Here is a 27,465-nt window from a genome sequence, read left to right on the forward strand (position 1 = left end):
AGCAACTACACAGTTACTGTCTTTAAATAAAGCAACATGCAGCAGAGCATCAGTGTTTCTGAGCTCATCACTGACTGAAGCACAGGCTCTATACTTCAGCACAATGGTAAATCATTATTTATAATCGCAACATTTGCCAATGAGCAGTTTTCTGAGGCCCTGCAATGGCAGCCCTAAGTGTGCACTTGGATGGTGGAAATGCAGAGCACAAATTCTGAATATGGGACACCATAATTGGCCACATGTCACGTCACTTTCAATTTATAATACAGTCAGGAGTCAACGATATGTAGCATCAGTAAAAGCCAGATATCAAAATAAACTATAGATAAATCCAGATATGGTGATGAAACACAAAAAAGTGCCTGCAGAGGACAGGATGCAGCCCTTGCAATATCCTGTTTTTTTTTTTGTTTTTTTTTTAACTATAGCTATATATACTCTCTTGAATATATACTCTCAGAAACAAGAAGTGAGAGATCGACTGAGACAATGGAGACACAAAGGATCCTCATGAGGAGTTTGGCTGTTGTGGTCATTGCATCTGTGATCTGGACTATAACAGGTAAAGTGCTTTGAACTGTTTGTATATTATTCTGTCTGATGGAATGATGCAGAATTTTGAGGTTTATGTAACGCGCATCGCGGCGCAAGTGCGACCCTCCCTCTCAAACAGTGAATAACGGAAATGAGCAGAGAAGGAATACACCGTTTCTAAATTTGGACCAGCGACCAGAAGATCAGACTCGCTCAAGAGACTGTGTCAGCAACAATGGTAGAAGGAAATGACGACAACACTGGCTGCATTAGAAACAGGTAAGATGTATTAAAGAGAATGTTAATAATGCAATAATGGAAGGAAAAAAAAAATAATAATAACAATAAGCCAAAGTTTCAATACATCATCAGAACAAAAGGAAAAAAAAAGGGAAATAGTGATCAAAAAGGGGTAATGGAGAATGAAATGAATGAAAATAAATAAATAAATAAATAAATGTATTCTTCTTATAATCCCTTATATATTTAAATTGTCTATTTAGTTCTAGTACTTTTTATTATTTGTTTGTCTATCTCCTTTTGACCTATTTAGATTCAACCTAATAAAGTTAACTGACTCTTACTCTGCTAATATGGGCATAGAATTTCTTTTCACATATTTATTCAATTTGGTTTTTTAATTGGCTTATTTAATATAGAGAATAACTTTGAGTTTGACTATGAATACAATTCTTCCAAATGACACTTCGAAATACCGTTTTCACTCTTGTTCTTCGGAAAAACAACAACAACAAAAAAATAAATAAAATAAAACCAATTAATTAAATGAAACTAAAGAACAGTGGAATTTGAGAGTAAAAAAAAAAATCAGTAGAAATCAAAAGAAATTTACAATAGATCAACCTTACTGCTCACAATAACAGTCTCAATGTGGATTAGGGTTTCACCAAACTTTAGCTCCAGTTCAGTGCTGCTTACACGAGATCCTTCTTCCGCAATTGAGTTCTGAGCAACACAGTTCAGTCAGAAAAAAAAACGAAGGAAAAGCGTATGCACAATCCTACCACTTTCTTGATTCTCGTAGCTCGATCCTTATATGGGCATGGCTCGCCAGTTCCTGCTCGCAGTCTCTTTTTTAGTGCAATGCAGGGACAGTTCAAGTTCAAAGTCTTCTTCGCGATCGTCCGGTTCCAGAAAATATGCTGCACCCGACTCAAGGGATGATGGAGAAACAGAAGATAGGGAAAGGAAGGACAGGAAAAAAAACCCAACCTTGCAAAAGACAAGGCCAAAAATACAATTAGACATTCCGTTCAAAATATACATCATTACAACAGTTAATCTGCAAATAAACAACATTTCAACATATTTAACTCCATGTTCATTTAACATTAACACTTTGAAATTTGCATAGACATGCTAAGAGCATTTTTCAAATGACGCGCTTAGGCCTCATCTGCCCGTATCACATGTGCGTCACAATCAGCCATTTCTCATAGCTCAAATATACGACAAAAACCCATTAAAACAACACTTGTAAACTGCTTAAAGAAGCTTTTAAATCTGAACATTAGTTATTTAACACATCCACCCGATATTCCTCCCGTTTTTTAAACAGAGGGTTAGCTTTTATACATCTTTTATATACTACTGCACATAATACAACCGCATTTGATGGTTAAACACCATTTACAGAACATTTATACAAAACAACCTCTGTAATTGAGGGTTTAATCACTTCACTTACCAAGAGAATTCAAATTTTCTAGTTATGAAGTTTCCAGACAGGCCAAACTCCAACCTCTGGAAGTTTGTCTCTCCTCTGTAACAGTTTGCGCTAGCATCAACCGTGATAATCGACTGACAACGTTCAATTCACATTTTTTCCTCTCCAACTCTGTTATTTCTCTTAACTGCTAATTTATGTGTTCTAATTCTGTTTCTTCTTCTTTTTCAGGACCACGTCGGAACTGCTGTTTCTCTCTCTCGCATCGCGCATTCTCGCTTCGTCTTCTCTCTCGCACAGCCCCGATCGTAGGGCGGGGCTAACTCTTCGCTCTCCTCATTGGACCAATCTTCACATTGTTTTATTTGAATAATTTTTCAAATTAGTTTTATTTCTTTTTGAATTTATGCATTTTCCTATTTTCTATTTCACAAATGCTACTAAAATAAAGCACTGATTTACATATTCACGAGTGTTATGGTTTTTATTCCTTTTTCTGTTTTACATAAACAGGGCTCTTGGTAACCTGGGTTACATTTACCTTGTTCTTCAGTCTCAGCAGATTATGATAATAAAGGTGCTGTTGAAAAGGTGAGGACATGTTGTACTATCGTCTCCAGAGCAGAGTTGACTGATCCAATCATCGGTTTCAGGATGCAAAAACAAAGTCCTCCATGTGTGAAGGCCGTCATATAAGAATCATAATTCATCTCTAGAGAAAACACACGTCACAAGTAAAAATCAATGGCATCTGAAGTTGTGGACTGTCTTTACCAATCTATTTATTCTTTCTGTCAGCTTTCAGACTGAACGGGGGGAAATCTGCTGTGATTGGACTCAGCCTTGGGTGCAGGCTAAAGTTAAGCAGTTTTTGTAAGTTAAACCCAATAGATTGATTATGAAGTGTTCACATATTTAGAAGTGTTTTACATTATTTTTAGTGGCGCTTTTGTAGCAATACCCACATATGGTTATGGACCAAACTTTGGCACCTATGGGTTTCCATAGGTCTTAAAAAGTCTTAATTTGCCCCTTCTACAGATAAAAAAGGTCTTAAAATTGGAGCATAAAGTTTTAAACTCATAGAGTTATGGCATTAAATTTTGTGTGCACTGCAACAAAAATTAATATCTTCCTCAGTATTTTTTTGTTTGTTTGTTGTTTTCCAGTACAAATATCTAAACATCCTTAAATCACTATTTTACTTGAGATGCAAAATGAAGATAAGTCTAATTTTCTGAGTAACTGAACAAAATTAAGTGAGTTTATACTTAAAACAACAAAAAAAATCTGTCTTTGAAATAAGGGAAAAGGTTTTCATTATTTTCATTATTATTTTCATTATTTTTTTAGAGCCCTTTGGCATGTTGTTTGTTGTTTTAATCATAAATCATTTTGATAAATTTCTCAGAAAACAAGATTCTTATCTTAAGTCATTTTGATTCTCAAGTAAATCTTAATTTAAGAATTTTTAGACATTTGCACTGGAAAACAAGACAAAAATACTGAGGGAAAAACATATTTTTTGCAGTGTATTAAAGTTATTTTTATATTCTCGTGTTTGGGAGCAGACTTATATATGCCTTAAGATATTTTTTGTAAAATCAATTGAAAAGCAACGGAGATCTGATTTTCAAACTTTAAAGTGTCGCTAATACAACTCACTGTGTTCTCCCTATACATTTACATTTAGAGAACATATTGACTTGCTGTGCCTTATTTTAGAATAATTAAGATACTATTATAGTTTTTATTAATAATAATTTATTCATAATAATTATATCAATAATTTGAATTTGGGTTTTTTTCACATTTTTATTTAATTTTTGTTAAGTTTTAATAATATTCCCGACGATGGCTGCTGCAATGTAGACTATACCGGATACTGAGGGAGATTCTCCGTGACTTTATTCATGTAGGAACAAAATTTCATGCAAGGACACACACCAGGTCTGCTCTGCATGTATTGGTGGTCGAGAATCCAAGTTCCTGTGAACACTGTGCACTATGAAGAACCTTCACTCACTCCACAGGTATCCACTCCTGTAGAGCTGCCCACCATGGCAGCTTTAGCCTGGAGTAAACAGCTTGATGCATACGTCCCTCTGCCCAGTGTGCTCAGCATGGATGAGGAAGAGGGACAATCGGATTTTCTTCTCTCTGAAGAAGAGGAAGATTTTGAGGACTCCAGGTTCCACAGACTCCGCTTCTCAGTATTGATCTGCAAAACATGTGCAAACGCGCTGCAGAAAAATTAAATATTCAATGGCCGACCATGGTAGCGGAGACTGCAAAGTCTCACTATGAGGTCAAGAGCGAAACAGGCAGCACGACAGCTTCTTCCAAAGCTCCTGGAGGAGGTCGCAGACACCTGGAAGGACGAACCGTTTACTAGCAAGATGCCCGTGCAGGGAGGATGTGCTCTCGATGTGAAGAGAGAGATCTGTGTTGTTACGGATCTCTCTCTGCATCTTCAGAGATGCGCGGTTCAAGCCGCGGGCAAGGCCATGGCCACGGCCACAATGGTCATTCAAGAGAGAGGATGATGGCTTAACTTGGATAATCTCTCTGACAGGGAAAAAGAAGCCATCCACGATGCACTGGTCGTCGCAGAGAGCATTTTTGGCTCAGCTCTGACACTGATGCAAGGAAAAAAAGAGGGATGATGAGGCTTTGCAACTCTGTATGGCTAGAAAGATGCAGATTGAAATCCCTTCGCCACCTCGGCAGACCTTTGCACAAGTTACTGCCCACCCACCCCCCAGCTATCGCATTCTGGCAGAGACTGAATGTGAATGCAGCAGGACAGAGCGGAGTTCCGGAACAGAGAACTGCCTGGTCTAGGAAGAACTATCCGCCTGCGACAGCCCAGATGGTCCAGCCAGCTCCTCAACCTCATCCTTATCCCCATCCTCAGGGAGTAAGGAGGAAGAAGAAGGCAGTTTGATGGGGTCTTCCTGAGAAAAAGGAGCCCACAGTTTGCTGGCTCCTGACCCTCAGGCGTTCAGCGTTCAACAAGGGATGAGTTTCGAAGTTCCCAGATGCTCTGTGTGGAAAACAGAGCCTGGTTGGGACAGGGGAAGAAGAGCAGTGAAGAGGACAAGAGACGGTGCAGTGGTGCACACTACACACTCCCATACTCCCAGAAAATGTTGCAAAACATATTCACAGAACACAGTATAACATCACCTTGGGGAATATATTCTCCATATTGCTGTAGCTGTTTTGCAGGGTCGAAACAACTTTCAAAACACAAGCGCTTATATTTTCTGTTGGTTTAAATCAGTGGTCTCAAAATCAATTCCTGGAGAGCCACAGCTCTGCACAGTTTTGCTCCAACCCTAATCAAACACACCTGATCCAGCTAATCAAGGTCTTCAGGATTACTAGAAACTTTCAAACAGGTGTGAGTTGGAGCTGGTTGGAGCTAAACTGTGCAGAGCTGTGGCCCTCCAGGAATTGAGTTTGAGACCACTTGCTTTAAATGAACATGCGATTACTGTAACACAACATGTTTGGCCTTGGTGATAATAGGTAAATACTTTAGGAGTTAGTTCTGAAAATATATGTCTTCTTTTATATATATATCTTTGATAGTTATCAGTGTTAGATATTTTACAGTGAAAAAAGTTTCTACATAATTATTTTTATATTTCATGGTAAAAGGACTTTTTTTTTTTTAAATATAATAATAATAATAATAATTGGCACCAACATTAGTATCACCTAATTGCAGTGCTGACATTTTCTGTGCATTTCTGTGTATTACTGTGTTTGATGTTCTCCACTAGATGGCGCTCATGCGCGCACACAAGAAAAGTTAAAAAGTACTTGATAGAGCCCTATTAGACAGAGGGCTTTATCATTGTCAAGATACGTTCACATGCCTGTATAAATCGTACTCATGCTAATTAACATTTGTTTATGGATACAATGTACGCTGTAAAAAGTGAGTCAACCACACTGGACAGAGTAAAGATGATCCAGCACATCCATGTCTTATGGAGGGTTCTGGCACACACAATCAAAACTAGTAGATGCTGATCATAGTTTATTTGTAGCTTCAGCACACATTATCATACTAACATTTCCATGTTTTATTTATACAAATCAATCTCAAATGAATTTTCATCCTTCTGACCATGAGTTACTCTTTATAGATACAGTAGTTACTAATGGGTGACATAGAGGACTTGGACGATGTGGGTGACATAGAGGACTTGGATGATATGAGTGACATGGAGGACTTGGACGACATTGGTGGCATGGACGATACTGGTGACATGGATGATGCTGGTGTGGAAATGAACTGGGTTTCCTTTGGTTTATTTCTTTGATGTATACTGCAAAAAAAAAAAAAATCAACAATACAGGTACAAAAAAAAGACCATGGCAACACTCAATATGACAATGCCACAATCATATTTTCCCCTTTTACTGTGGAACAACGGGCCACAGTACACTACCTCAAGTCTCTATGATGCTGTGCAGTTATATAAACAGTTGTCAGAGTAATACTGAAAGGCTGCTTGCTAGCTCGAATCAAAAGAGCCACTCTGATCCAGATTTGACCCAGGGTTGAGTTTTTATCAAGGTAAATTTAAAACTTTTTAAAGATGTAAAGGTAATTTAAGGAATAAATTGAAGGGAACACAGCAGGGTTATTATAGTTAACTATATTTAGTACTATATTTATTTCAAGTAGTTGTCAAGGCAACACTTCTCATTTTCATTTAGTTTAACTGATGTACTAAAATAACTAAAACTAAAACAAAAAATAACTAAAAATTAAAGCTGCAAGCAGCGATGAAAGGGCCCTCGCACCCGGGCTCACCGCCACCCGTAAGACAGTGAACAATGGGTTACATGCATGTAAGCGAGTAAATACAAAGGAAATATGGCAAAGTCATTTCAAAGTGCCACACTTCCTGCTGCCAATAGGTGGCGCTTTGACTGTAACTGAATATTGTCATGTAGATGTCTTCAGGCCAGGACTATTATCAAACATGTGAAGTTTGGAGCAGATCAGCCATTGTATGCCTGAGTTACAACAACTTCCTGTTTCGTGGTGCTAATTGCAAACATTAGCACTTAGCCAAGTGTTGCATGATTTAACGTGTTTTTAGTACAAACCTGATTCCAAAAAAGTTGGGACACTGTACAATTTGTGAATAAAAAAGGAATGCAATGATGTGGAAGTTTCAAATTTCAATATTTTATTCAGAATACAACATAGATGGCATATCAAATGTTTAAACTGAGAAAATGTATCATTTTAAGGGAAAAATAAGTTGATTTTAAATTTCATGGCATCAACACATCTCAAAAAAGTTGGGACAAGGCCATGTTTACCACTGTGTGGCATCCCCTCTTCTTTTTATAACAGTCTGCAAACGTCTGGGGACTGAGGAGACAAGTTGCTCAAGTTTAGGAATAGGAATGTTGTCCCATTCTTGTCTAATACAGGCTTCTAGTTGCTCAACTGTCTTAGGTCTTCTTTGTCGCATCTTCCTCTTTATGATGCGCCAAATGTTTTCTATGGGTGAAAGATCTGGACTGCAGGCTGGCCATTTCAGTACCCGGACCCTTCTTCTACACAGCCATGATGTTGCAATTGATGCAGTATGTGGTCTGGCATTGTCATGTTGGAAAATGCAAGGTCTTCACTGAAAGAGACAACGTCTGGATGGGAGCATATGTTGTTCTAGAACTTGGATATACCTTTCAGCATTGATGGTGCCTTTCCAGATGTGTAAGCTGCCCATGCCACACGCACTCATGCAACCCCATACCATCAGAGATGCAGGCTTCTGAACTGAGCACTGATAACAACTTGGGTCGTCCTTGTCCTCTTTAGTCCGGATGACATGGCGTTCCAGTTTTCCAAAAAGAACTTCAAATTTTGATTCGTCTGACCACAGAACAGTTTTCCACTTTGCCACAGTCCATTTTAAATGAGCCTTGGCCCAGAGAAAACGCCTGCGCTTCTGGATCATGTTTAGATATGGCTTCTTTTTTGACCTATAGAGTTTTAGCCGGCAACAGCGAATGGCACGGTGGATTGTGTTCATCGACAATGTTTTCTGGAAGTATTCCTGAGCCCATGTTGTGATTTCCATTACAGTAGCATTCCTGTATGTGATGCAGTGCCGTCTAAGGGCCTGAAGATCACGGGCATCCAGTATGGTTTTCCGGCCTTGACCCTTACGCACAGAGATTGTTCCAGATTCTCTGAATCTTTGGATGATATTATGCACTGTAGATGATGATAACTTCAAACTCTTTGCAGTTTTTCTCTGTGAAACTCCTTTCTGATATTGCTTCACTATTTTTCACTGCAGCATTGGGGGAAATGATGATCCTCTGCCCGTCTTGACTTCTGAGAGACACTGCCACTCTGAGAGGCTCTTTTTATACCCAATCATGTTGCCAATTGACCTAATAAGTTGCAAATTGGTCCTCCAGCTGTTCCTTCCCAGATAGCAACTTTGTGTCGGCCCAGATCCGGCCCACATCTGGCACATGCGGAATGATGATCTGGGCCACATGTGGCAGGAATGATGGCACTTGGGCGGACCGCTCCTGTTTGCCAGATCTGGGCCACAAGCAGGCCATAGAAATGCCACATGTCAGCCAAAAGCAAAGAATAAACCAGAACTGGACCTTATCTAATCCACAAAATATTTATATATTATTTATAGAGTCATCTCAGCATTAACAAGCCTGTTATCAAGCAGAATCACTGAAGGAAGGAAGAAAAAAAAGAGATGAGCAGAAACAGGAAAACTACGACTTCAGCCACAGCCTTAGAGGAAATCAACTGAAGATAAAAGACATTAAACCTCTGATTAAACAACTCCACAAACAGCATTACCAGCTTCACTTATTACTAACCAGACTGATTTTATTTCTGTCAGACATCTACAGCAGTTCTTATTGAGAATTAACAGAAGTTTAACTCTCATGTTTGTTTCATTTAAGGTTACCATGATGGTGATTTGTGTTTCCATTAGTTGGCCTCTTAACTTTTTTTTTAAAAAAATATATTTGTTTTCTCTGGCTGCTGTGGTAGTGTTTCTGTCAAACGCATTAGCAGTAGTAAAGAAAACTAAAGTGTGATCAAGTGATGATAGTCAGCATTTGATCATTTAATTATTATCATAAAATAGCCTGCTGCACTGGTTTAATTTGAATATAGCAATTGTTACTGCAACACAAAAAGGCAAACTACAAAGACAAACACAGATATCAGTAATCAGCATATGTATCTCAACAATGGTGACAATGAACAAAATATTCAGACAATCAGAGCAGCTACATAATTTATCCATGCTCTGATGCATTCTGGGAGTTTTGTACTATGGTACCCAGCATGCAATGTTAATGTATTAATGGCACAAAACAATTTCTACACTTAAACAACATCAGTGGTTCAGGCTATTTAACAATGATTGTAAAATCATCGATAATTAACAGCCAACAATTTCTGTTGCTACTGCAAATATGTTTGACAAACACACTATCACAACAGCCAGAGAAAACGAACATATTTGGCTCTTACATACCGGCCCCTATTGCTTTATGTAATAAACAATCAAAAAAATATGGAGCCAAAATAAGTAAATAAATGTGTAAATAAATAAGCAATCTGTTGGGTTTAACGTACAAAAGCTGCTTAACTTTATTCTGCACCCAAGGCTGACTCCAATCACAGCAAAACTCTCCTCGTTCAGTCTGAAAGCTAACAGAAAGAATAAATAGATTGGTAAAGACACAGTTCACAACTTCAGATGCCATTGATTTTTACTTGTGATGTGTGTTTTCTCTAGAGATGAATTATGATTCTTACATGACGGCCTTCACACATGGAGGACTTTGTTTTTGCATCCTGAAACCGATGACTGGATCAGTCAACTCTGCTGTGGAGACGGCAGTACAGCATTTGATTACCTTCGGATTAGCATCTGCTGAGACTGAAGAACAAGGTAAACCTCAATATTCTGCATCGTTCCATCAGACAGAATAATATACAAACAGTTTAAAGCACTTTACCTGTTATAGTCCAGATCACAGATGCAATGAACACAACAGCCAAACTCCTCATGAGGATCCTTTGTGTCTCCATTGTCAAAGTTGATCTTCAACTCTCACTTCTTGTTTCTGAGAGTATATATTCAAGCGAGTATTTATAGCTAGTTCAGGATGCTAGCATCCTGTCCTCTGCAAGCACCTTTTTTGTGGATGATTTCATCATCGTTCTGTTTCATTACCATATCCGGCTTTTACTGATGCTACATATCGTTGACTTCTGACTGTATTATAAACTGAAAGTGACGTGACACATGGCCAATGGTGTCCCATACTCAGAATTTGTGCTCTGCCTTTCCCCCATCCAAGTGCACACACACACAGCAGTGAACACACACTGAGCAGCCATTTTTGCTGCTGTGCCTGTGAAGTGATTGGGGGTTTCGGTGCCTTACTCAGTCACCTCAGTTGTGGGTAATGAGAGTGGAAGAGAGTGCTGTTCATTCACTCCCCCACCTACAATTCCTGCTGGTACTGAGACTTGAACCCGCGACCTTTGGGTTACAAGTCTGACTCTCTAACCATTAGGCCACAACTGCCCAAATAGCTTATGATGTCCCTCATTTGTAAAATGCTTTCGATAAAAAAAAACATGCATGATTGAATGCCAATAATTACCAAGATCCAGATTGTCAAGTGATTGCCTTCAAAATATTTTCACAATTATTTTATTTTTTCATCTCTAGGGGGGGTATTCCAGAAAGCAAGGTAAACTTACCTTAACATATACCCTCCCACATAGAAGGCGACGTTCTCATGACCTTGCGCAACGTTTCCTAAAAGTTCTCTAAAGGTGACGAAAATTCTGAACCTTTACAGAACATTTGGGACGTTCCTAAACCATCTTCTTTTGGTAATGAAAGTGCTGCAGTTCAAGGTTCCTTATATGACTTTAGGGGGACATTCCATTTTGGTTATTTTATGGTCACATAAGAACGTTACAAAGAGGACATTTGGGAAGTTAACAGAACGTCCTATAGTAATAGTCCCAACATTCCAAGAACATCCTGAATGTTCCCTGAAGGTCCACCAAATAACGTCCCCCAACCCTTAAAAGAACTCCACATCGTGACCATCTCTGAACATTCTGGGAACGTTACCAGGTGACAGGTTAGATATTGATGTTTTATAGAAAATAATAATGTTTGAAGTCACCATTATGGAGGGGAGCGTTTGCTTTAGATGGGCTCTTGATTCTTGACATTTTAACTTTAGATTTTCTATGGTTGTTTTAACTGTGTTTCCAAAACTTGTGTTTTAATGCATGTTTTTATTTTTTATTTCTCCTATTTCGTTGTATTTTTTTTTATATGTTCTTGCAAAGTGCTTTGAGATGTAACTTTTAAAGGTGCTATAAAACAAAGTTTATTATTTTTTTATAAACTCATGTTTTGGGGTTTCTCTCTGGAGACTAGTGTAAATTGACCCATAGCAAAGCGCCATCTGCTGTTTTGGAAGAGGAAGTTACTCAACTGCATTTGTGAGAAAATCAAGCCAAGAGATCTCATAAAAAGGCAAGTGTCTTACAATTGTAACAGACAGGTGTGTGTATGTATGCACTAGATTTCGTATTTGTTCAAAGATTACATGCCATTTGTAGGATGGTTTGTATTTATTTGTGAAATATGATATAGGCTCATTTATTTATATTTGTAAAACAATACATTTGTTACTCATCTGCGTTTTCGCTCAAATTGACCTTTGTATTTGCACATCACTTTCTGTTTGTTTGCGAGTCGAGTTTTGCAAAGCAGTTCGTGTTTGTTTGTAAAATGCTGGATTTGTTTGTTTAATTATGGCACAATATTAACTCCATACAATCCACCTGGTTGAGCCTAAATGAATTCAGCACCCAAATGAGTGGTTTGATTCATGCTGTGAACAATCCATGGAAAAGAACTGATTCAGCTCAAAAGAGAAATTCATTTACAAATCTGACATGAGGACATCAACATGCTGACAATACACTAGGCTACATAATGTGATTAATGGTTAAAGAATGTAGAGAACAATGTATTTGACCAAAGAGGCCTTATACCTAGTATTTTTTAGCATTCCCATTCATAGCAGCAGATGCTTTCTCCAGGTATTATAGAGTTCTTTAATAAGAACTCCTTTCAGAAAATGAAAAATTATGTCTATTTCACCTCCAAAAATCACCGGCGAAACATCTCTATTAAAATGAAAAATACATATGCCTAATATTTAATCTTCTCACTGTTTTTTTTTTTAACTAAATGTTGATTAACTGAACCAATCTACTCTAATGCCCTTTTAAAGAAACATCATGCAATCCATTAAATTCAGATATAAGAAGATAATAAACCCATTTGCAGTCTTGTGGTGAGAATATCTTTCCATTTGTTGTTCTCTGAAATGATCACATGCTTTCTGGGCCTGCTGTGGTCTGTATCACAGATACCACAGCACATTTCTCCCATTAGTGGTTCATTGTGGTGAAGCGCTATATGTGATTATAAATGCTAATTGTGTCTGAAACCTGTGAAAAACAAGATGTGGTTAATGGTCACTAAACTATATGTTTGGCATGAAAAACATTTAGGACATGTTCAAAGTCATTACCTTAAAGACATCACCCACAAACAAATGCATCCAAAAGAGTTTTACTTCTTCATTTCAGTTTTGTTTCTTGCTTTTTTTGTAAATCTCATCAAAAATCACAAATAGGAAACACATTGATAATAACTGTATCCATCAAGCCAATGTTGTTAAAAGTTTAGTCTGAAAGAGGTGCTTTATGATGCCATTTAATCACAACAACAACAAAAAATAGTTTTAACATATTCATTGTGAATTTAGTAACTTGCAAATGTGTATGAGCGCAAAACATAATGTTAGGTGTATAATGGAATTTTGAAATTATGATTTAAGAAATATTATTCAGTGGTGTATAAATAAATTCAGCCAGTGTCCAATCCTCATGTCTCATCATAAAATGACCAAACTTTATTTCACCCTGGAAAGCAAGAAAAAAGAGAATGTGATCGGCCTACCTGCAAACTTATATTATTAGTAGACTAATGTAGGAGAGACTCTGACCTGAACACTATTGTGAATCCAGTCCTGGTCCATATCATTAGTTCTTGAACCTTTAAATGAGAAAACAATTATACAGAAACATATTAAATATAAATTAAACATTATTTTAATGCTGTCTAATGTTAACATAGACGTAAAATCATGTTCCAGTGAAATTCACCTTTCTGCAGTCGTGTTGCTCTCCAACACACACAGACACTTGACAGCAGTAACAGCAGCAGAAGCACACAGACGACAGGCAGACACAGACTGATACTGATGATCACTGGATCATGACTGATATCATCTGTGTCCTGCTGATCCACATCTTCAGTGATCACATCTACATGCAACAATACAAAAAAAATATAGATTTCTAATTCAGTTTGAGGTTTTATACATGCAAAATAAATGTGGTCACTTTGTCTCTTGCTTTAAGTGAAAAACTATAGCGATTAAATTAAAAACACAAAAAAATGTTCAATAAAATAACATGGAAAAAATACTACCTTCAAAGTCCAGTTTAGTGCAGTGAGTTTGCTCAAGTCTGCATTCAGTGCAGCAGTAGAGCATCAGATCAGTGTCAGTGATGTTCATCAGAAGCAGAGAGTGAGTGTTTGTGGAAGAACTGAGAGCTTTTATCCGTCCTGTGTAACTTGGGTGAATAATGGAGGGCACTGGTTTAGATTCTGGCCCAAAACCATATTCAAGCTTCAGAATTCTGACAAATGTTTGGTTTCCATTTATAATGATCCATGTAATCTCTGTATCATCTTTAATGTTACAGGGGAGTGTTGTGTTTCCTCCTGGATGAACTTTCACTGATGATCCTTCAGTGAGAATCATTAAGACACCAAAACCTGGAGATGAAAAAAATAATTGACAGCAATCACTTGACAATCTAGATGTTGGTGATTATTAACTTTTAATTACTTGGCAAATGTTTTATGTATGTTGGAAAGACACTTATAAACAAGGAATATCACAAACATTTTATCATGTAAAAGTCAACAATATCTATAGAATCAGTGAAATACGATTTTTGGATTTCCTTTGGATTTCTTGATTTCACATACTCACATATAAATTGTCTCGGGATCATTTTCTCGCTCTCTTTTTTGTGGTTTGTAGCTATTTACATCACAGTTTTGTGATGATTTTAATCTCACTCTCTTTCAGATCATCAACCTCTGTAAGGGCATGTCAAAGGCACAAATCCCTCCTGAATTAATGTCCACCAATGAGGTTCATTCTCATCAACCTGGATCTTCTCTGGTCCAGCTTACTTCAGGCTAATTTGAAACTGCAGGTATTGTGTTGGAGGAGGGTTAGAACTAAACGTTAATCCTTCCAAACAGCTACATCAATATAAAACATGTATCTGGCAAGCAAATAAAAGTTTGTTATGGGATGCATAAACAGGCATTGTGATAAAGAGAAATAGACATGAAAAAAGTAATAGCTTATGCAAACAAGAACAAAGATAAAAAATAAAAATAAAAAAAAGGTAACATCATATCTTCTAAAGAACTATTATAGAGGCGTTTCTATCAGTCTTAAGGCAAAAGACACCATCAAACAAAATAATGCACCCTTCTAAGGAGTTAATTATAAGCAACAGGCATCTCTAAAATATTTATTCACGTGGCAGTTTCTCAAAATTACCTTTCAAAAAAAGTGGATCACTGTGGCGGTACCATAGTCTATTGATAGGGCAATTCTGCCACTAAGTGTCAGAAATGGCCTTAACCAAAGAGGCTTAATGTGCAGAGAGCTACAGTATCTGTTCACATTCATCTCAGTAGCAGATGCTTTCTCCAGGTATACAGTTCTTTGATGAGAACTTTTTACCGAAATTGAAAAAGAAAAAATAACAGTGTGTATTATGTCTATTTCACCTCAAATCAGGCACTGGTGAAATAACTACTATACTAAAATGCATAGTATTTAACAAACTATGGATGTTTTTTAAATTCACACCTATTTGTGTTTTTTTTTATTTATTTTTTTTTTAGAACTAATTAAATGTTGATTAAATGTTGATCCACACTAATGCCTTTTTGAACAAACCTCATGCAATGTATTAAAGTCTTCTGAGCTGATATAAACCTTATTTTTAATCTTACTGGTGTGTCCATCTTTCCATCCGTTGTTCTCTGAAATGACCACATGCTCTGTGGACCCTGCTGTGGTCTTTATCACAGATACAACAATATATTTCCCCTATCAACAGTGGTTCATTGTGGTAAAGCGCTATATACATATGCTTTCCAGTGAACAAGATGTGGTTAACTGTCACAAAACTGGGTATGAAAAAAAGTTTTAAAGTTAGACATGTCTCTACCTTTAGACATCAATCACAAGCAAATGCATCTAGGGAAAAAAACACTTTTTCATTTCAATTCTGTTTGTATGCACTTTATTAGAAGTGTTGCTCTAATTAGAGTGTCTCCGTCCAATGTGTGTGATGCATCTTGCTTTTTTAAGATTTCATTGTCTTTTTTATTTTATTTTTTAACACTCCATTTTGAAAGGAACCTTAATTTTAGCCTGAACAGATGCCATCTTCACACATCAAACACAATGGAACACTGCATACAATTTATATATTAATTATAATTAATTAACACTTTTTATATGCTGCATTTGGAATTTTATAAGATTTATGTAAAGAATTTATAATACACTGTAAAAAAAAAAAAAAAAAAATCGTAAAAAAAATTGGTCAATGACTGTCAGCTACGGCTGCCAAACAAAAACCTTAAAATTAAAGTAAAATATTCTAATTTAAATAAAATGAAAAACTTTTACAGAAATTTTCATTAAACTTTTTTTTTTTTTTTTTTTTTACAGAAAAACACGGTTATTTTACAGGTATTCCCCAAATTATTACAATAAAACATCTTCACTGCAAAATATAAACTTAAAAAAAATAATAATAATAAAGTTAAATGACTTTCAGCAACGGCTGCCAAACAAAGTCTCTAAAATAAATGTAAAATATTCTAATTTAAATAAAGTGTAAAACACTTTTACAAAAAAAAAAACACTGTTGTTTTACAGGTATATCCTGAATTATTACTAACAAAACACAATCACTATAAAATGTGAATCTTTTGCATTTAACCAGAGATAGCACACATGAATGAATGAACTAATGAATGTAACTATATGTTACAGCCTCTGAAATAAAGCAACATGCAGCATAACATCAGTGTTTCTGGCTCATCACTGACTGAAGCACAGGCTCTACTCTCCAGCACAATGGCGACCCACAAAACACACGATACAGAAACTCTTTTAAATCCCAACAGAACTTTAAACACTAACAGATCTCTCAAGATCTCAGTATCGTCACTTATTACAATCCGGACTTTATTTCATACTAAAGTTCTTATTGACAATTAACAGAGGTTTAGATGTTGATGTTTTATAATAAAGTTCGAAGTCACCATTATGGAGGTGAGTGTTTGCTTTAGTTGGGCTCTTGACCCCTTGACTGGTGACAACAATAAAAAAAATTTAAAAAATCAGATCAACTCTGGACATCACAAAACAGGCTATTAAAGTCATAAAAAAGCTTTGTTGATTGTCACCATTGTTGAGATTCATATGTTGATTATTGATGTCTCTGTGCTTTGGGGCTTCTGCCAGGCGGCTTGAGTCTCATTTCTGCACACTTTCTCTGAATAAACACATCAACTCGTCAGCGGCAAAGTAGTTGTAAAATACGGTGAGTAAGCTCAATTGGTCGGCTTTAGCTAGCTTGTAGTCTCAATATGTATATATATATATAGGTCAAATTGAGTAATAAGCGTTTTTTTACAACTTACCAGTCGACCTCCTCACTCACTTTCTTCCAAGCAAGATCCTTTTTATTCCTGTTTCTATAAAAGTATGAAGATGTATCGTACCGCTCCGGGTATCCACATACAGCGAAGATGATTTTGTCCTCCATTGTTGTTTCGGATTTCTGCCGCCTCTCACTACGTCGTAATCACGTCACTACTAGAGAAAGCTCCTGATTGGTTAACGCGGCGCGAATTTTCGCCAAAGTTCAGATTTTTCAACTCGCGCAATTCGCGCGAATCACGCGTTATGCGCGTCAAACGCCCGAAACGCTCTATTCGCGCCGCCTCATTCGCGCGAATCGCGCCGTAGGATGTCTGTTCGCATCTTTGCATTGACTTAACATGTAAATCACTCGCGCTTAACGCTTCATTCGCGTCTGGTGTGAACGCACCATTAAAAATCAGCTGGTTATCATAATATGATTCCACAATATCACAATGTTACAGTGAATAACAGGAAATTACAGTTAGACTAATATACTCAGAATTTTGACACTATGTGATATCAGTGAATCAGGCCACTTTATGATAACTATATAATCAATAAGCAGCCAAAACCATCTGAATAGGCTTTCCTGCATTTTTGGATATAAAAAACTTGCATTAGAAACACACAGTTAAAGCAGTCAGAGAAAAACTAACAAAAAAAATCAAGAGTTAAGAGCTCAACTAAAGCAAACGCTTACCTCCATAACGGTGACTTCAAACTTTTTTTTTCAGTAAGACATCAACATCTAAATCTTTTTTAATTCTCAGTAAGAACCTTTGTATAAAAGAAATAAAGTGTAATAAGTGCTGAGATCTTGAGAGATCTGTTAGTGTTTAATGTTCTGTTGCTGCCAGTCATTTGAATCAAATCAGGAAATATACCTGTAAAAAAACAGTATTTTTTAACATTTTAAAAAAAATTATGTTAAAGTTTTTTGCGCTTTATTTAAATTAGGATATTTTACTTTAATTTTACAGTTTTTGTTTGGCAGCCGCTGCTGCCGATCATTGACCATTTTTTTAAAAGATTTTTTTAAAGTGAAGGTATTTGATCATAATAATTTAGGAAATACCTGTAAAATAACAGTGTTTTTCGGTTCGTTTAAATTAGGATATTTTACTTTAATTCTACAGGTTTTTTTGGCTGCCATTCATTTGACCGTTTGATCATTTAACTGTTTTGTTACTGTTTAATTACTGATTATTTTTGTAATTTTACATACATTTGTTTGTAATTTAAGAAAACAGAAAAATTACTGTATAAAAAATAGAATACATTTTCTGTAAAAAAAATATATGAATTACTGTAATTTTTCATTAATGTCATAATACTTAAAATAACAGCCGAGTTGTTAATTTACATACATTGTTTGTAATTTTACAGAGTTTTGAGTATAATTTAAAATAAAAGAAAATGACCGTTAAAAAAATCAGTTATTTACTGTAAAATTAGGATTCCCTTTTACAATGCAATGTTGTTAAAAGTTTAGTCTGAAAGAGGTGCTTTATGAAGCTATGATCACAACAAAATAATTTGTTTTAACAATTTCATTTTGAATTCAATAACTCTAATGTGTATAAGCGCAAAACAATGTTAGGTGTATAATGAATTTTGAAATGATGATTTAAGAAATATTATTCAGTGGTGTATAAATAACTTCAGCCAGTGTCCAATCCTCATGTCTCATCATAAAATGACCAAAATTTATTTCACCCTGGAAAGCAAGAAAAAGAGAATGTGATCGGCCTACACATTACTTCAAAAGTATTACTAATTCAGACTAATGCATGAGAGATTCTGACCTGAACACTATTATGAATCCAGTCTTTGTGCAGGTCATTAGTTCTTGTACAACCTTAAACAATTATACAGAAACATTAATTACTGTACTGTACATTAATTAATTACTGTAATTTAATTACTTTTCCCTTGAAAAAGTAAAGTAGGGATTACTCTTAGTTTTTCTGTAATTTAATTACAGCTACTTCTAATGTAATTGCATCAAATACTATATAGATTAAAAATTCTATATAAAACAATAGTGGATTTAGCATCCAAATGTAACATCTAATGTTAATGTTCTTCCTTTAAATATGAAGAATAATAATTTCAAGAATAATTAATGGAATCTTATATTATTTATTAGAAATAATTAGAAGAGCAGTTTCATGTCTATCCTTGTAAAGTTCAACTGATTTAGACAGTATAAGTAGTGCAATACTTTTTAGAGAGAGTAATTAGTACAGTTATCTAATTACTTTATTGAAGATGTAATTAGTAGCTAGTAATTAATTACTTTAGAGTAGTTTAGGCAACACTGAATGTAATCAGATTATTTTAATGCTGTCTGGTGTCATCATGGAAATAAAATCATGTTTAAGTAATATTCACCTTTCTGTAGTTCCGTTCCACTCCAACACACACAGACACTTGACAGCAGTAACAGCAGCAGAAGCACACAGACGACAGGCAGACACAGACTGATACTGATGATCACTGCATCATGACTGATAATATTTGTATCCTGCTGATCCACATCTTCAGTGATCACATCTACATGCAACAATACAGAAAAAAAACGGATTTCTAATTCAGTTTGAGGTTTGATAAGATGATGCAAAACAAATAAAGTTAACGTCTTTGTCTCTTGTTTTAACTAGCGTTTAAATTAAAAATAAAAAATACACTAGGAAAAGTGTTCAATGAAATAATATGAAACTGCTCTAGAAAAAAATCCTACCTTCAAAGTCCAGTTTAGTGCAGTGAGATTGTTCAAGTCTGCATTGAGTGCAGCAGTAGAGCATCAGATCAGTGTCAGAGATGTTCATCAGAAGCAGAGAGTGAGTGTTTGTGGAAGAACTGGGAGCTTTTATCTGTCCTGCGTAACTTGGGTGAATATAGGAGGGCTCTGGTTTAGATTCTGTCCCTTTAAGATATTCAAGCTTCAGAATTCTGACAAATGTTTGGTTTCCATTTATAATGATCCATGTAATCTCTGTATCATCTTTAATGTTACAGGGGAGTGTTGTGTTTCCTCCTGGATGAACTTTCACTGATGATCCTTCAGTGAGAATCATTAAGACACCAAAACCTGGAGATGAAACAATAAACTAATTTGGTTTATATGGAAAATGTGAATCCATGAAAAACTTCCTTAACAGTAAAGTTGACAATCTGGATTTTGGTGATTATTGACATACAGTATAATCATGCAACAGATTTTTTTTTTTTATCAAAAGCAACTTACAAAAAAGGAATATCACAAGTAATTTATCAAACAAAATCCACAGCATCAGTGAAATTAGAGCACTTAATAATTTTACATACATGTAAATTGTCTCAGGATCATTTTCTCGCTCTCTCGTATTGTGGTTTGTTGCCAGTTTGTGATTTTTGTGACAGATTTCAGTCTCTCTCTCTCTTTCAGATCATCAACTGCTGTAGGATGTGTCAAAGGCACAAATCCCTCCTTAAATAAAGCACAGACTGTCCGTGCCCAATATTTCTAGATAACTATACATGCAATTCTTTCAATTATGTCAAGGTTACAAAATAAATGTCAACCAGGTGTTCCTAAAACATGAGATCACCCCCACTCCTTGTTTATACTACAATAGACAAATGGTCACACTTTATATCCGGTGGCCTTAACTACTATGTACTTAACCAATTGATACAATAGGGAGCGCTTTTTGACTTTCTCAGTTTGTGTAAATGTACTTAGGGTTCAGGGAATTTATTTTGTTCCACATTAATTTCACACATGTCTGGTACAAATATGTGGCTTTGTTTCATTAATACAGTGTATACTTTTCTCTTTATTTACCCCGAAAGAAGGGAAGTGAAATGTGACGACATGCCCCATAGGTGGGGCACATTGTAACATGTGATGGGGCACATTGTAACATGACCACATCCTCCTGGGACCCAGAAAAAAAAGTTTTTGAATTTAATATTTTGTTTCATATCATTACATTGTTTAGAGCATAAGAAAAAAATGGAAAAATAACATTTTTGAAAAATTATATTTTATTCATATTTTATGCTATGTCCTCTGTAGTGGACACCAGGACTAAGTTGTTTAAAAAATAATAAAATGACAATAAATTACATGAATAGGCAAAAACAATGGAATTTTTTTTATTCACCAATCAATTTTTAGGTTTCAGGATTTTTTTTAACTAAAATTTGTTTAAAGATGATTCTCAACTATGTTATGAAAGATAGATAGTGTGTGGAAGTATTTAAACCATGTGTGTTACAACTAACCCCGCATTAGTTTGTGCCCCGCGCTCCCCTATACTTACATGCTGGTGCATTGTAATTAAATATAAAGTAATATATTTAATTTTTTTGCATTTAACATTTGTTTCAGTTAACTTTACCCCTAACTGTAACCCAACCCTTACCCCAAACTCACAACTTTACTCCTAAACTTAACCATACCTCAAACTCATTAGCAGTAAATGTGGGAATTTTCCAGAACAACATGTAGTTACACAGTAAATTCATTGTCTTGTATGTGTTTAATGTTAGTGCGTAGTTAAGAGCACCATAAAGTGCGATTAATCATTTTACTGCCAATAAGTTTACTGAGTGTCAGTAAACAGGTTTACTAAAAATTACTCCGAAACTAAATTAGACAAATATCCAGATATGCTGATGAGACAGAACAATAATGAAATCATCCACAAAAATAAATGTGCTTGCAATGGTCAGGATGTAGCCTATGCAATTTCTTCTTCCACTTTATTTACTATTTAAGGCAATCTACTAAGATTCTTGAATGTATTCTCTCAGACACAAGCAGTGAGAGTTGAAGATCGACTGAGACAATGGAGACACGAAGGATCCTCATTAGGAGTTTGGCTGTTGTGTTCATTGCATCTGTGATCTGGACTATAACAGGTAAAGTACTATAAACTGTATAGCTATTATTCTGTCTGATGGAACATTACAAAAAATTGAGGTTTCCCTTTCGAGGAAACTCGCACTGCGTCCCGAAGGGGGCGCTACGGGAACGCCGTCAAGCGTGAATGCGAAAGGATAAATACACATCCGGAAAGACCGGCGTTCTGACAATTTGTGGTACACTGTCAGATTTTGCTACCTCCCATTGAAACAGTGGGTAGCAAAATCTGACAGCGAAAAATGCTAACCTATCAGATTGTGCTTCCAGCGTGATATTAACGTGGTTCATGGCTTTATTAACATCTACACCTACCCAAACCCCAAACCTACCGTTATAATAATGCAAGTACAGTAGTGGTAGCACAATATGATATAGCATTAATCGTTAGAACAAGTATAAATCGATAGCGAAAAATGCTACTTATCAGATTGTGCTTTATTAATGTCTACACCTATCCCAACACTAAACCTACCCTTACAATAATGCAAATACAGTAATTTTGTGTTATTTATCATGACAAAAATTATGTAATATTGATGTGCGCACGTGCACGTGTCCCGGGTAGGACAATCTGACGGGTAGGATGAAATGTCAGGACACCGGCTTCAGCTTTTTGTGCCTCAGCAAAGCGATCTGTGTGTAACTGTCTCTGTCTATTTATTGTTGTTTGTCCTCAAGCATTATATATATTCTAGACAGGAGTTTATTGGCGAGCAAATAGCAACTTGAGTGGTGTGTGCTTCCCTGCCCTCGCTACTATACGAGTGGGGATACACGCGATTCATGTGTCGTTTGTTTGAAAGCAGAGCGTGCACGTCAGCTCTTGTATTGTGATCTGACAGTGTTCATTCATAAATTTCCCGATGTGATGCACTATCGAGACTTTTAGCTCTGCTCTTCTTGGCTTTTTTCTCGAGGGAATAAAGTCTTAAACAATAAAGAATCTCCAGAACTCCAGCCACAAGGAAACTATAGGCCCTGAAGTGGAAACTTTTCACTTCTTGGTATGACATGCGACAGCTAGATCCAGTTAACTGCCCAATTGGTACAGTAGAGTTCTTGCAAAGTCGTTTTTCATCAGGGCTATCCTCGTCCACCCTAAAGGTCTACGTATCAGCTATTTCTGCATACCATGTCCCTGTGGATGGTACAATTGTGGGGTATAACCCTTTGAGGTATTGTTTCCTTCGTATCACTCTGAGCCTCAGAAAAATTTCTGACATTGAAAACTGTTTTCCTCCTTGCCATTTCTTCCCTAAAATGAGTAGGAGACCTTCAGGCCCTATCTGTATCCCCTACGTGCCTTGAGTGTGCACCAGGGATGGTCAAAGTGTTCCTCTACCCTACCGGGTTATATACCTAAGGTTCTGACCGATATTCCACGGCCTATAGTGCTGCAAGCTTTCTGTCCTCTGTTCTCAGATCCAGACCAGGAAAAGTTGAATCTTGTGTGTCCAGTGTGAGCACTGGACACCTAATATCCACAGGGCTGCCCTGTGGAGAATGTCAGATCAACTATTTGTTTGTTTTGGACCGCGCAATTAGGGGTCTCCCTGCGTCCATATAAATGGTTAGCAAGTGGATAGTTAAGACTATATCACTTGCTTATGAGGTCTCTGGTCAGCAGTATCCACTGTCTGTCAGAGCTCATTCTACTAGGAGTATGGCAGCCTCCAAGGCCTTGTTGTTGGGGGTTTTCCTCAAGGAGGTCTGTAATGCGGCGGGCTGATCCTCGCCACTCACGTTGTGAGATGATATATCTCGACCTGGACGCAGCTCCAGGCTCATCAGTGCTCTCGTCTTAGTGTGCCACAGTTTCACACGGACAGGCATTTTGGAATTATGGCATTTTGGTGCGAGTTCCCTCGAAAGGGAACGTCTCAGGTTATGACTATAACCATAGTTCCCTGAGAGAGGCCATACTCCCTGCATCCCTGTGATCGATTTGCTTCGGCAATTTAAGCTGAAGCCGGTCTTTTCGGATGTGTATTTATCCTTTCCTGGTCATGACGTCACCCGCCGGTTACGTTCACTCTCGCCATTGGACTAGTTGACACACGTGCATCAGACGCATTCAAGCTGACGGCGTTCCCATAGCGCCCCCTTCGAGACGCAGTGTCTCGTTCCCTCTCTCAGGGAACTATGGTTATAGTCATAACCTGAGACGTTACTCTCCTTTCATTTTGTTTTTTAGCAGATGCGAAAGGCGTTCGATTATGCTGTACTGCCATCTCCACAAAAGAGTTGATCGATCCCATCATCGGTTTCAGGATACAAAACAAAAATCTTCCATGTGTCAAGGCCGTCATGTAAGAATCATAATTCCACTCAGAGAAAACACACGTCACAAGTAAAAATCAATGGCATCTAAAGTTTACTGTCTTTAACAATGTATTTATTCTTTCTGTCAGCTTTGAGACTGAACGGGGGGAAATCTGCTGTGATTGGAGACAACCGTGGGTGAAGAAGAAAATCATGCAGTTTTTGTAAGTTAAACCCAAAAGAATTTGTAGCAACATAAAATGCTTATAAAGTGTTCAGTTTAGTATTCTACACCATTTTAGTGGTGCTTTTGTAAATACTCACATATATACTACTTATGGACAAAACTTTGGCACCTAACTCAACCCTCGGTCAAATCTGAATCAGAACATGGGCTGGATCAGGGTGGATCTTTGGATTCAGGCTAGTAAGCAGCCTTTCAATATCTCATTACTCACAGCCTAGCAACCCTAGTAACCGCATAAACAGTAAAGGGGGGAAACTGATCACTGTGACCATTGTGCCATGGTACCATAGTAGACATCACCCACAGTTTCTTCTATTTTTTCTTTTCTTTTTTGCAGCAAAGCTCAAAGAAAAAAACCAGCTGAAACCAATATCTAGCTGCTGACTTCCACACTCTACTAACATCATCCATTAGTGACTACTGCAATAAGTAACTCCTGACAGGAAGTGTGATGCAAGTCTGATTTGTATGAGAAAAACATGGAAATGTTAGTATGATGATGTGCCCTGGAACAACTGCAATCTAAAACTACAAATAAAGTATGATCAGCAACTACTGGTTTAGGTGGTGGTGGATGTTTCTGAGTGTATACGGGGCCTGATTTGTTTGATTCAGACTGAATCGCGAACAATTCATGGAAAAGAGCCGACTCAACAAGAGTGATTCATATACAAATCTGAAAATGTATAGGTATATGCTAGGTGTCAGAAATAGGCTTAACCAAAGTCGTCAGTAGATGCCTTAACAAAGAGGCCTAATATACCTGCAGTTAGCAACAGTATCTGTTCACATTCATCTCAACAGCATGTAGTGGCAGATGCTTGCTTCATGTCTTATACAGAAATTAAAAAAACACCTGTTTATTATGTGTATTTCACCACCAAAATCAGGCACTGGTGAAACATTTAGTATAATAAATTGAAATACATATTATTCAACAAACTATGGATGTTCACAACTGTTTGTTTTTTATTATAACTAATTAAATGTTGATAAAATTAATTAATCCACACTAATGCCCTTTTAAACAAACATCATGCAATGTATTAAAGACTACCAGCAGATATAAACCCCACTTGCATTCTGAGTGGTGTGACCATCTTTCCATCCATTGTTCTCTGAAACGATCAAAAGGTCTGTGGACCTGCTGTGGTTTGTAGCCCAGATACCACAGCACATTTCTTCTATTAGTGGTAAAGCGCTATATGTAGTTATAAATGACCATCGGGAATGAAAGCAGTGAAAAACAGGATGTGGTTAACTGTCACTGAACAGATTATATGCCAAACATAAAAAGTTTTGGACATGTTCATCAAAGTCGTTGCCTTCAGACACATACAAACAAATGCATCCAAAAATTCTTCATTTCAGTTCTGCTTATATGCAGAAGGATTGCTCTAATTAGATTGTCTCTGTCCAATGTGCGTGAGACGTCTTGCTTTTTTTAACTGCTGGCACAAGAGCTACATTTTGTCAACAAACACAGATAGGAAATAACATTGTTAAAAGGCTGTTGTGACAGTGCAGCTTTATAATGCCGTATAATATAATCACAACATAATGTCAAAGCTAAGATACAAAAAGACAACAGCATAGGCCACCATGGCAAGTATTATCATTATTCATGTGCACAAATTAGATATTTAAACTGACAGAAAATTTCATACATATCATTGACAAATACAGTTGTGTTCAATAGACAATTCAATAACAAACTATTATAAGCCAGTCTGAAAAGAGGGGTCATACAACTGCTTTTTTGATTACCACAGAGATGCTGGCACTTACAAACCTTATTAAAGATGAAAGATGAAGTTATAAGTGAAAAGAATTTTGAAATAATGAATTAGGTGTATACAGAGCTGTCCAATCATCTCGTCCCATTTTACCCTGGAAAGCAAGAAAAAAGAGTCCTGCATAGTATATTGCAAACTAACAAGCAGACTAATGTATGAGAGATTCTGACCTGAACACTATTGTAAATCCAATCCTGGTGCAGGTCATTAGTTCTTGCACAACCTTTAAATGAGAGCACAGTTTTAACAAGGCATATTAAATATGGAAAGAAATCATGTTCAAGTGAAATTCACCTTTCTGCAGTCGTGTTCTTCTTCAACACATACAGACACTTGACAGCAGCAGAAGGACACAGATGACAGGCAGCCACAGGCTAATACTGATGATCACTGGATCATGACTGATATCAACTGTATCCTGCTGATCCACATCTCCAGTGCTCACATTCTTTCACTGATGCTCCTTCAGTGAGAATCATTAAGATGACAAAAATCATGGTGATCATCAGCATTTAATCATTTAACAGATGCTTTTATCCAAAGCAACTTACAAGTAATGAACATCAAGCATTTTATCATACAAGAGTCAATCATATAACTGATCAATTTAGAGCACTTACATCTCTAAATTGGCTTATCAAATAAAATTTCATATACTCATATAAATAGTCTTAGGATCATGTTATCGCTCTTTCTCTCTTTGTGGTTTGTAGGCAAATACAATGAACTTATCATCATCATCACAGTCATGGTGTTAACACAGGAAGCTGCAGGCCCTTTCCCTTAATCAGATATTGTTGTTTAGATAGGCACATTGTTTTACTAAGTTAACTTATATAAGTAAAATAACAGAAAGTAACAACATTTAAATCCCTAACCCTACCCCTAAACACAACCCTCAAAGAAAACATTCTGCATTTTTACAGTTTCAAAAAACATAATTGTTACAACTAGCTCACAACTGCAACATGAACGAGAGGCAACACGGTCAGTCAAGTAGTGAACGAAATAATTTATTCAACAAAATATTGCAATTAACAAAAGCATTCAAACAATC

The 27,465-nt window shown here is 36.6% G+C and overlaps 1 protein-coding gene and 1 long non-coding RNA gene across 3 annotated transcripts; one reads left to right on the plus strand and one right to left on the minus strand.

Moving 5' to 3' along the window:
• The first annotated feature begins 579 nt into the window (after positions 1–579).
• Positions 580–2,689, plus strand: LOC127506448 (uncharacterized). Its single transcript, XR_007927999.1, has 2 exons — positions 580–816; positions 2,456–2,689. It is a non-coding gene; the product is annotated as an uncharacterized LOC127506448 (long non-coding RNA).
• Positions 2,690–13,068: 10,379 nt separating this feature from the next.
• LOC127506442 (uncharacterized) lies at positions 13,069–20,681 on the minus strand. 2 transcript variants are annotated; one of them, XR_007927996.1, is made up of 5 exons: positions 14,432–15,555; positions 13,861–14,211; positions 13,533–13,694; positions 13,373–13,422; positions 13,069–13,289 (listed from the first exon to the last, which is right to left on the minus strand). XR_007927996.1 is itself a non-coding variant. In XM_051882930.1 (5 exons), the coding sequence occupies exons 1-5, from the start codon at positions 20,538–20,540 to the stop codon at positions 13,200–13,202; spliced, it is 675 nt and encodes a 224-aa protein (XP_051738890.1). In that variant the 5' UTR covers positions 20,541–20,681; the 3' UTR covers positions 13,069–13,199. The 2 variants fall into 2 exon arrangements, 1 of the variants encoding a protein (XP_051738890.1); XM_051882930.1 differs by lacking the exon at positions 14,432–15,555 and adding an exon at positions 20,519–20,681.
• Between the last annotated feature and the right edge of the window lie 6,784 nt (positions 20,682–27,465).

This window comes from Ctenopharyngodon idella, chromosome 23 (genome assembly GCF_019924925.1).
Source record: "Ctenopharyngodon idella isolate HZGC_01 chromosome 23, HZGC01, whole genome shotgun sequence".
In the NCBI taxonomy this organism is placed as follows: Eukaryota; Metazoa; Chordata; class Actinopteri; order Cypriniformes; family Xenocyprididae; genus Ctenopharyngodon; species Ctenopharyngodon idella.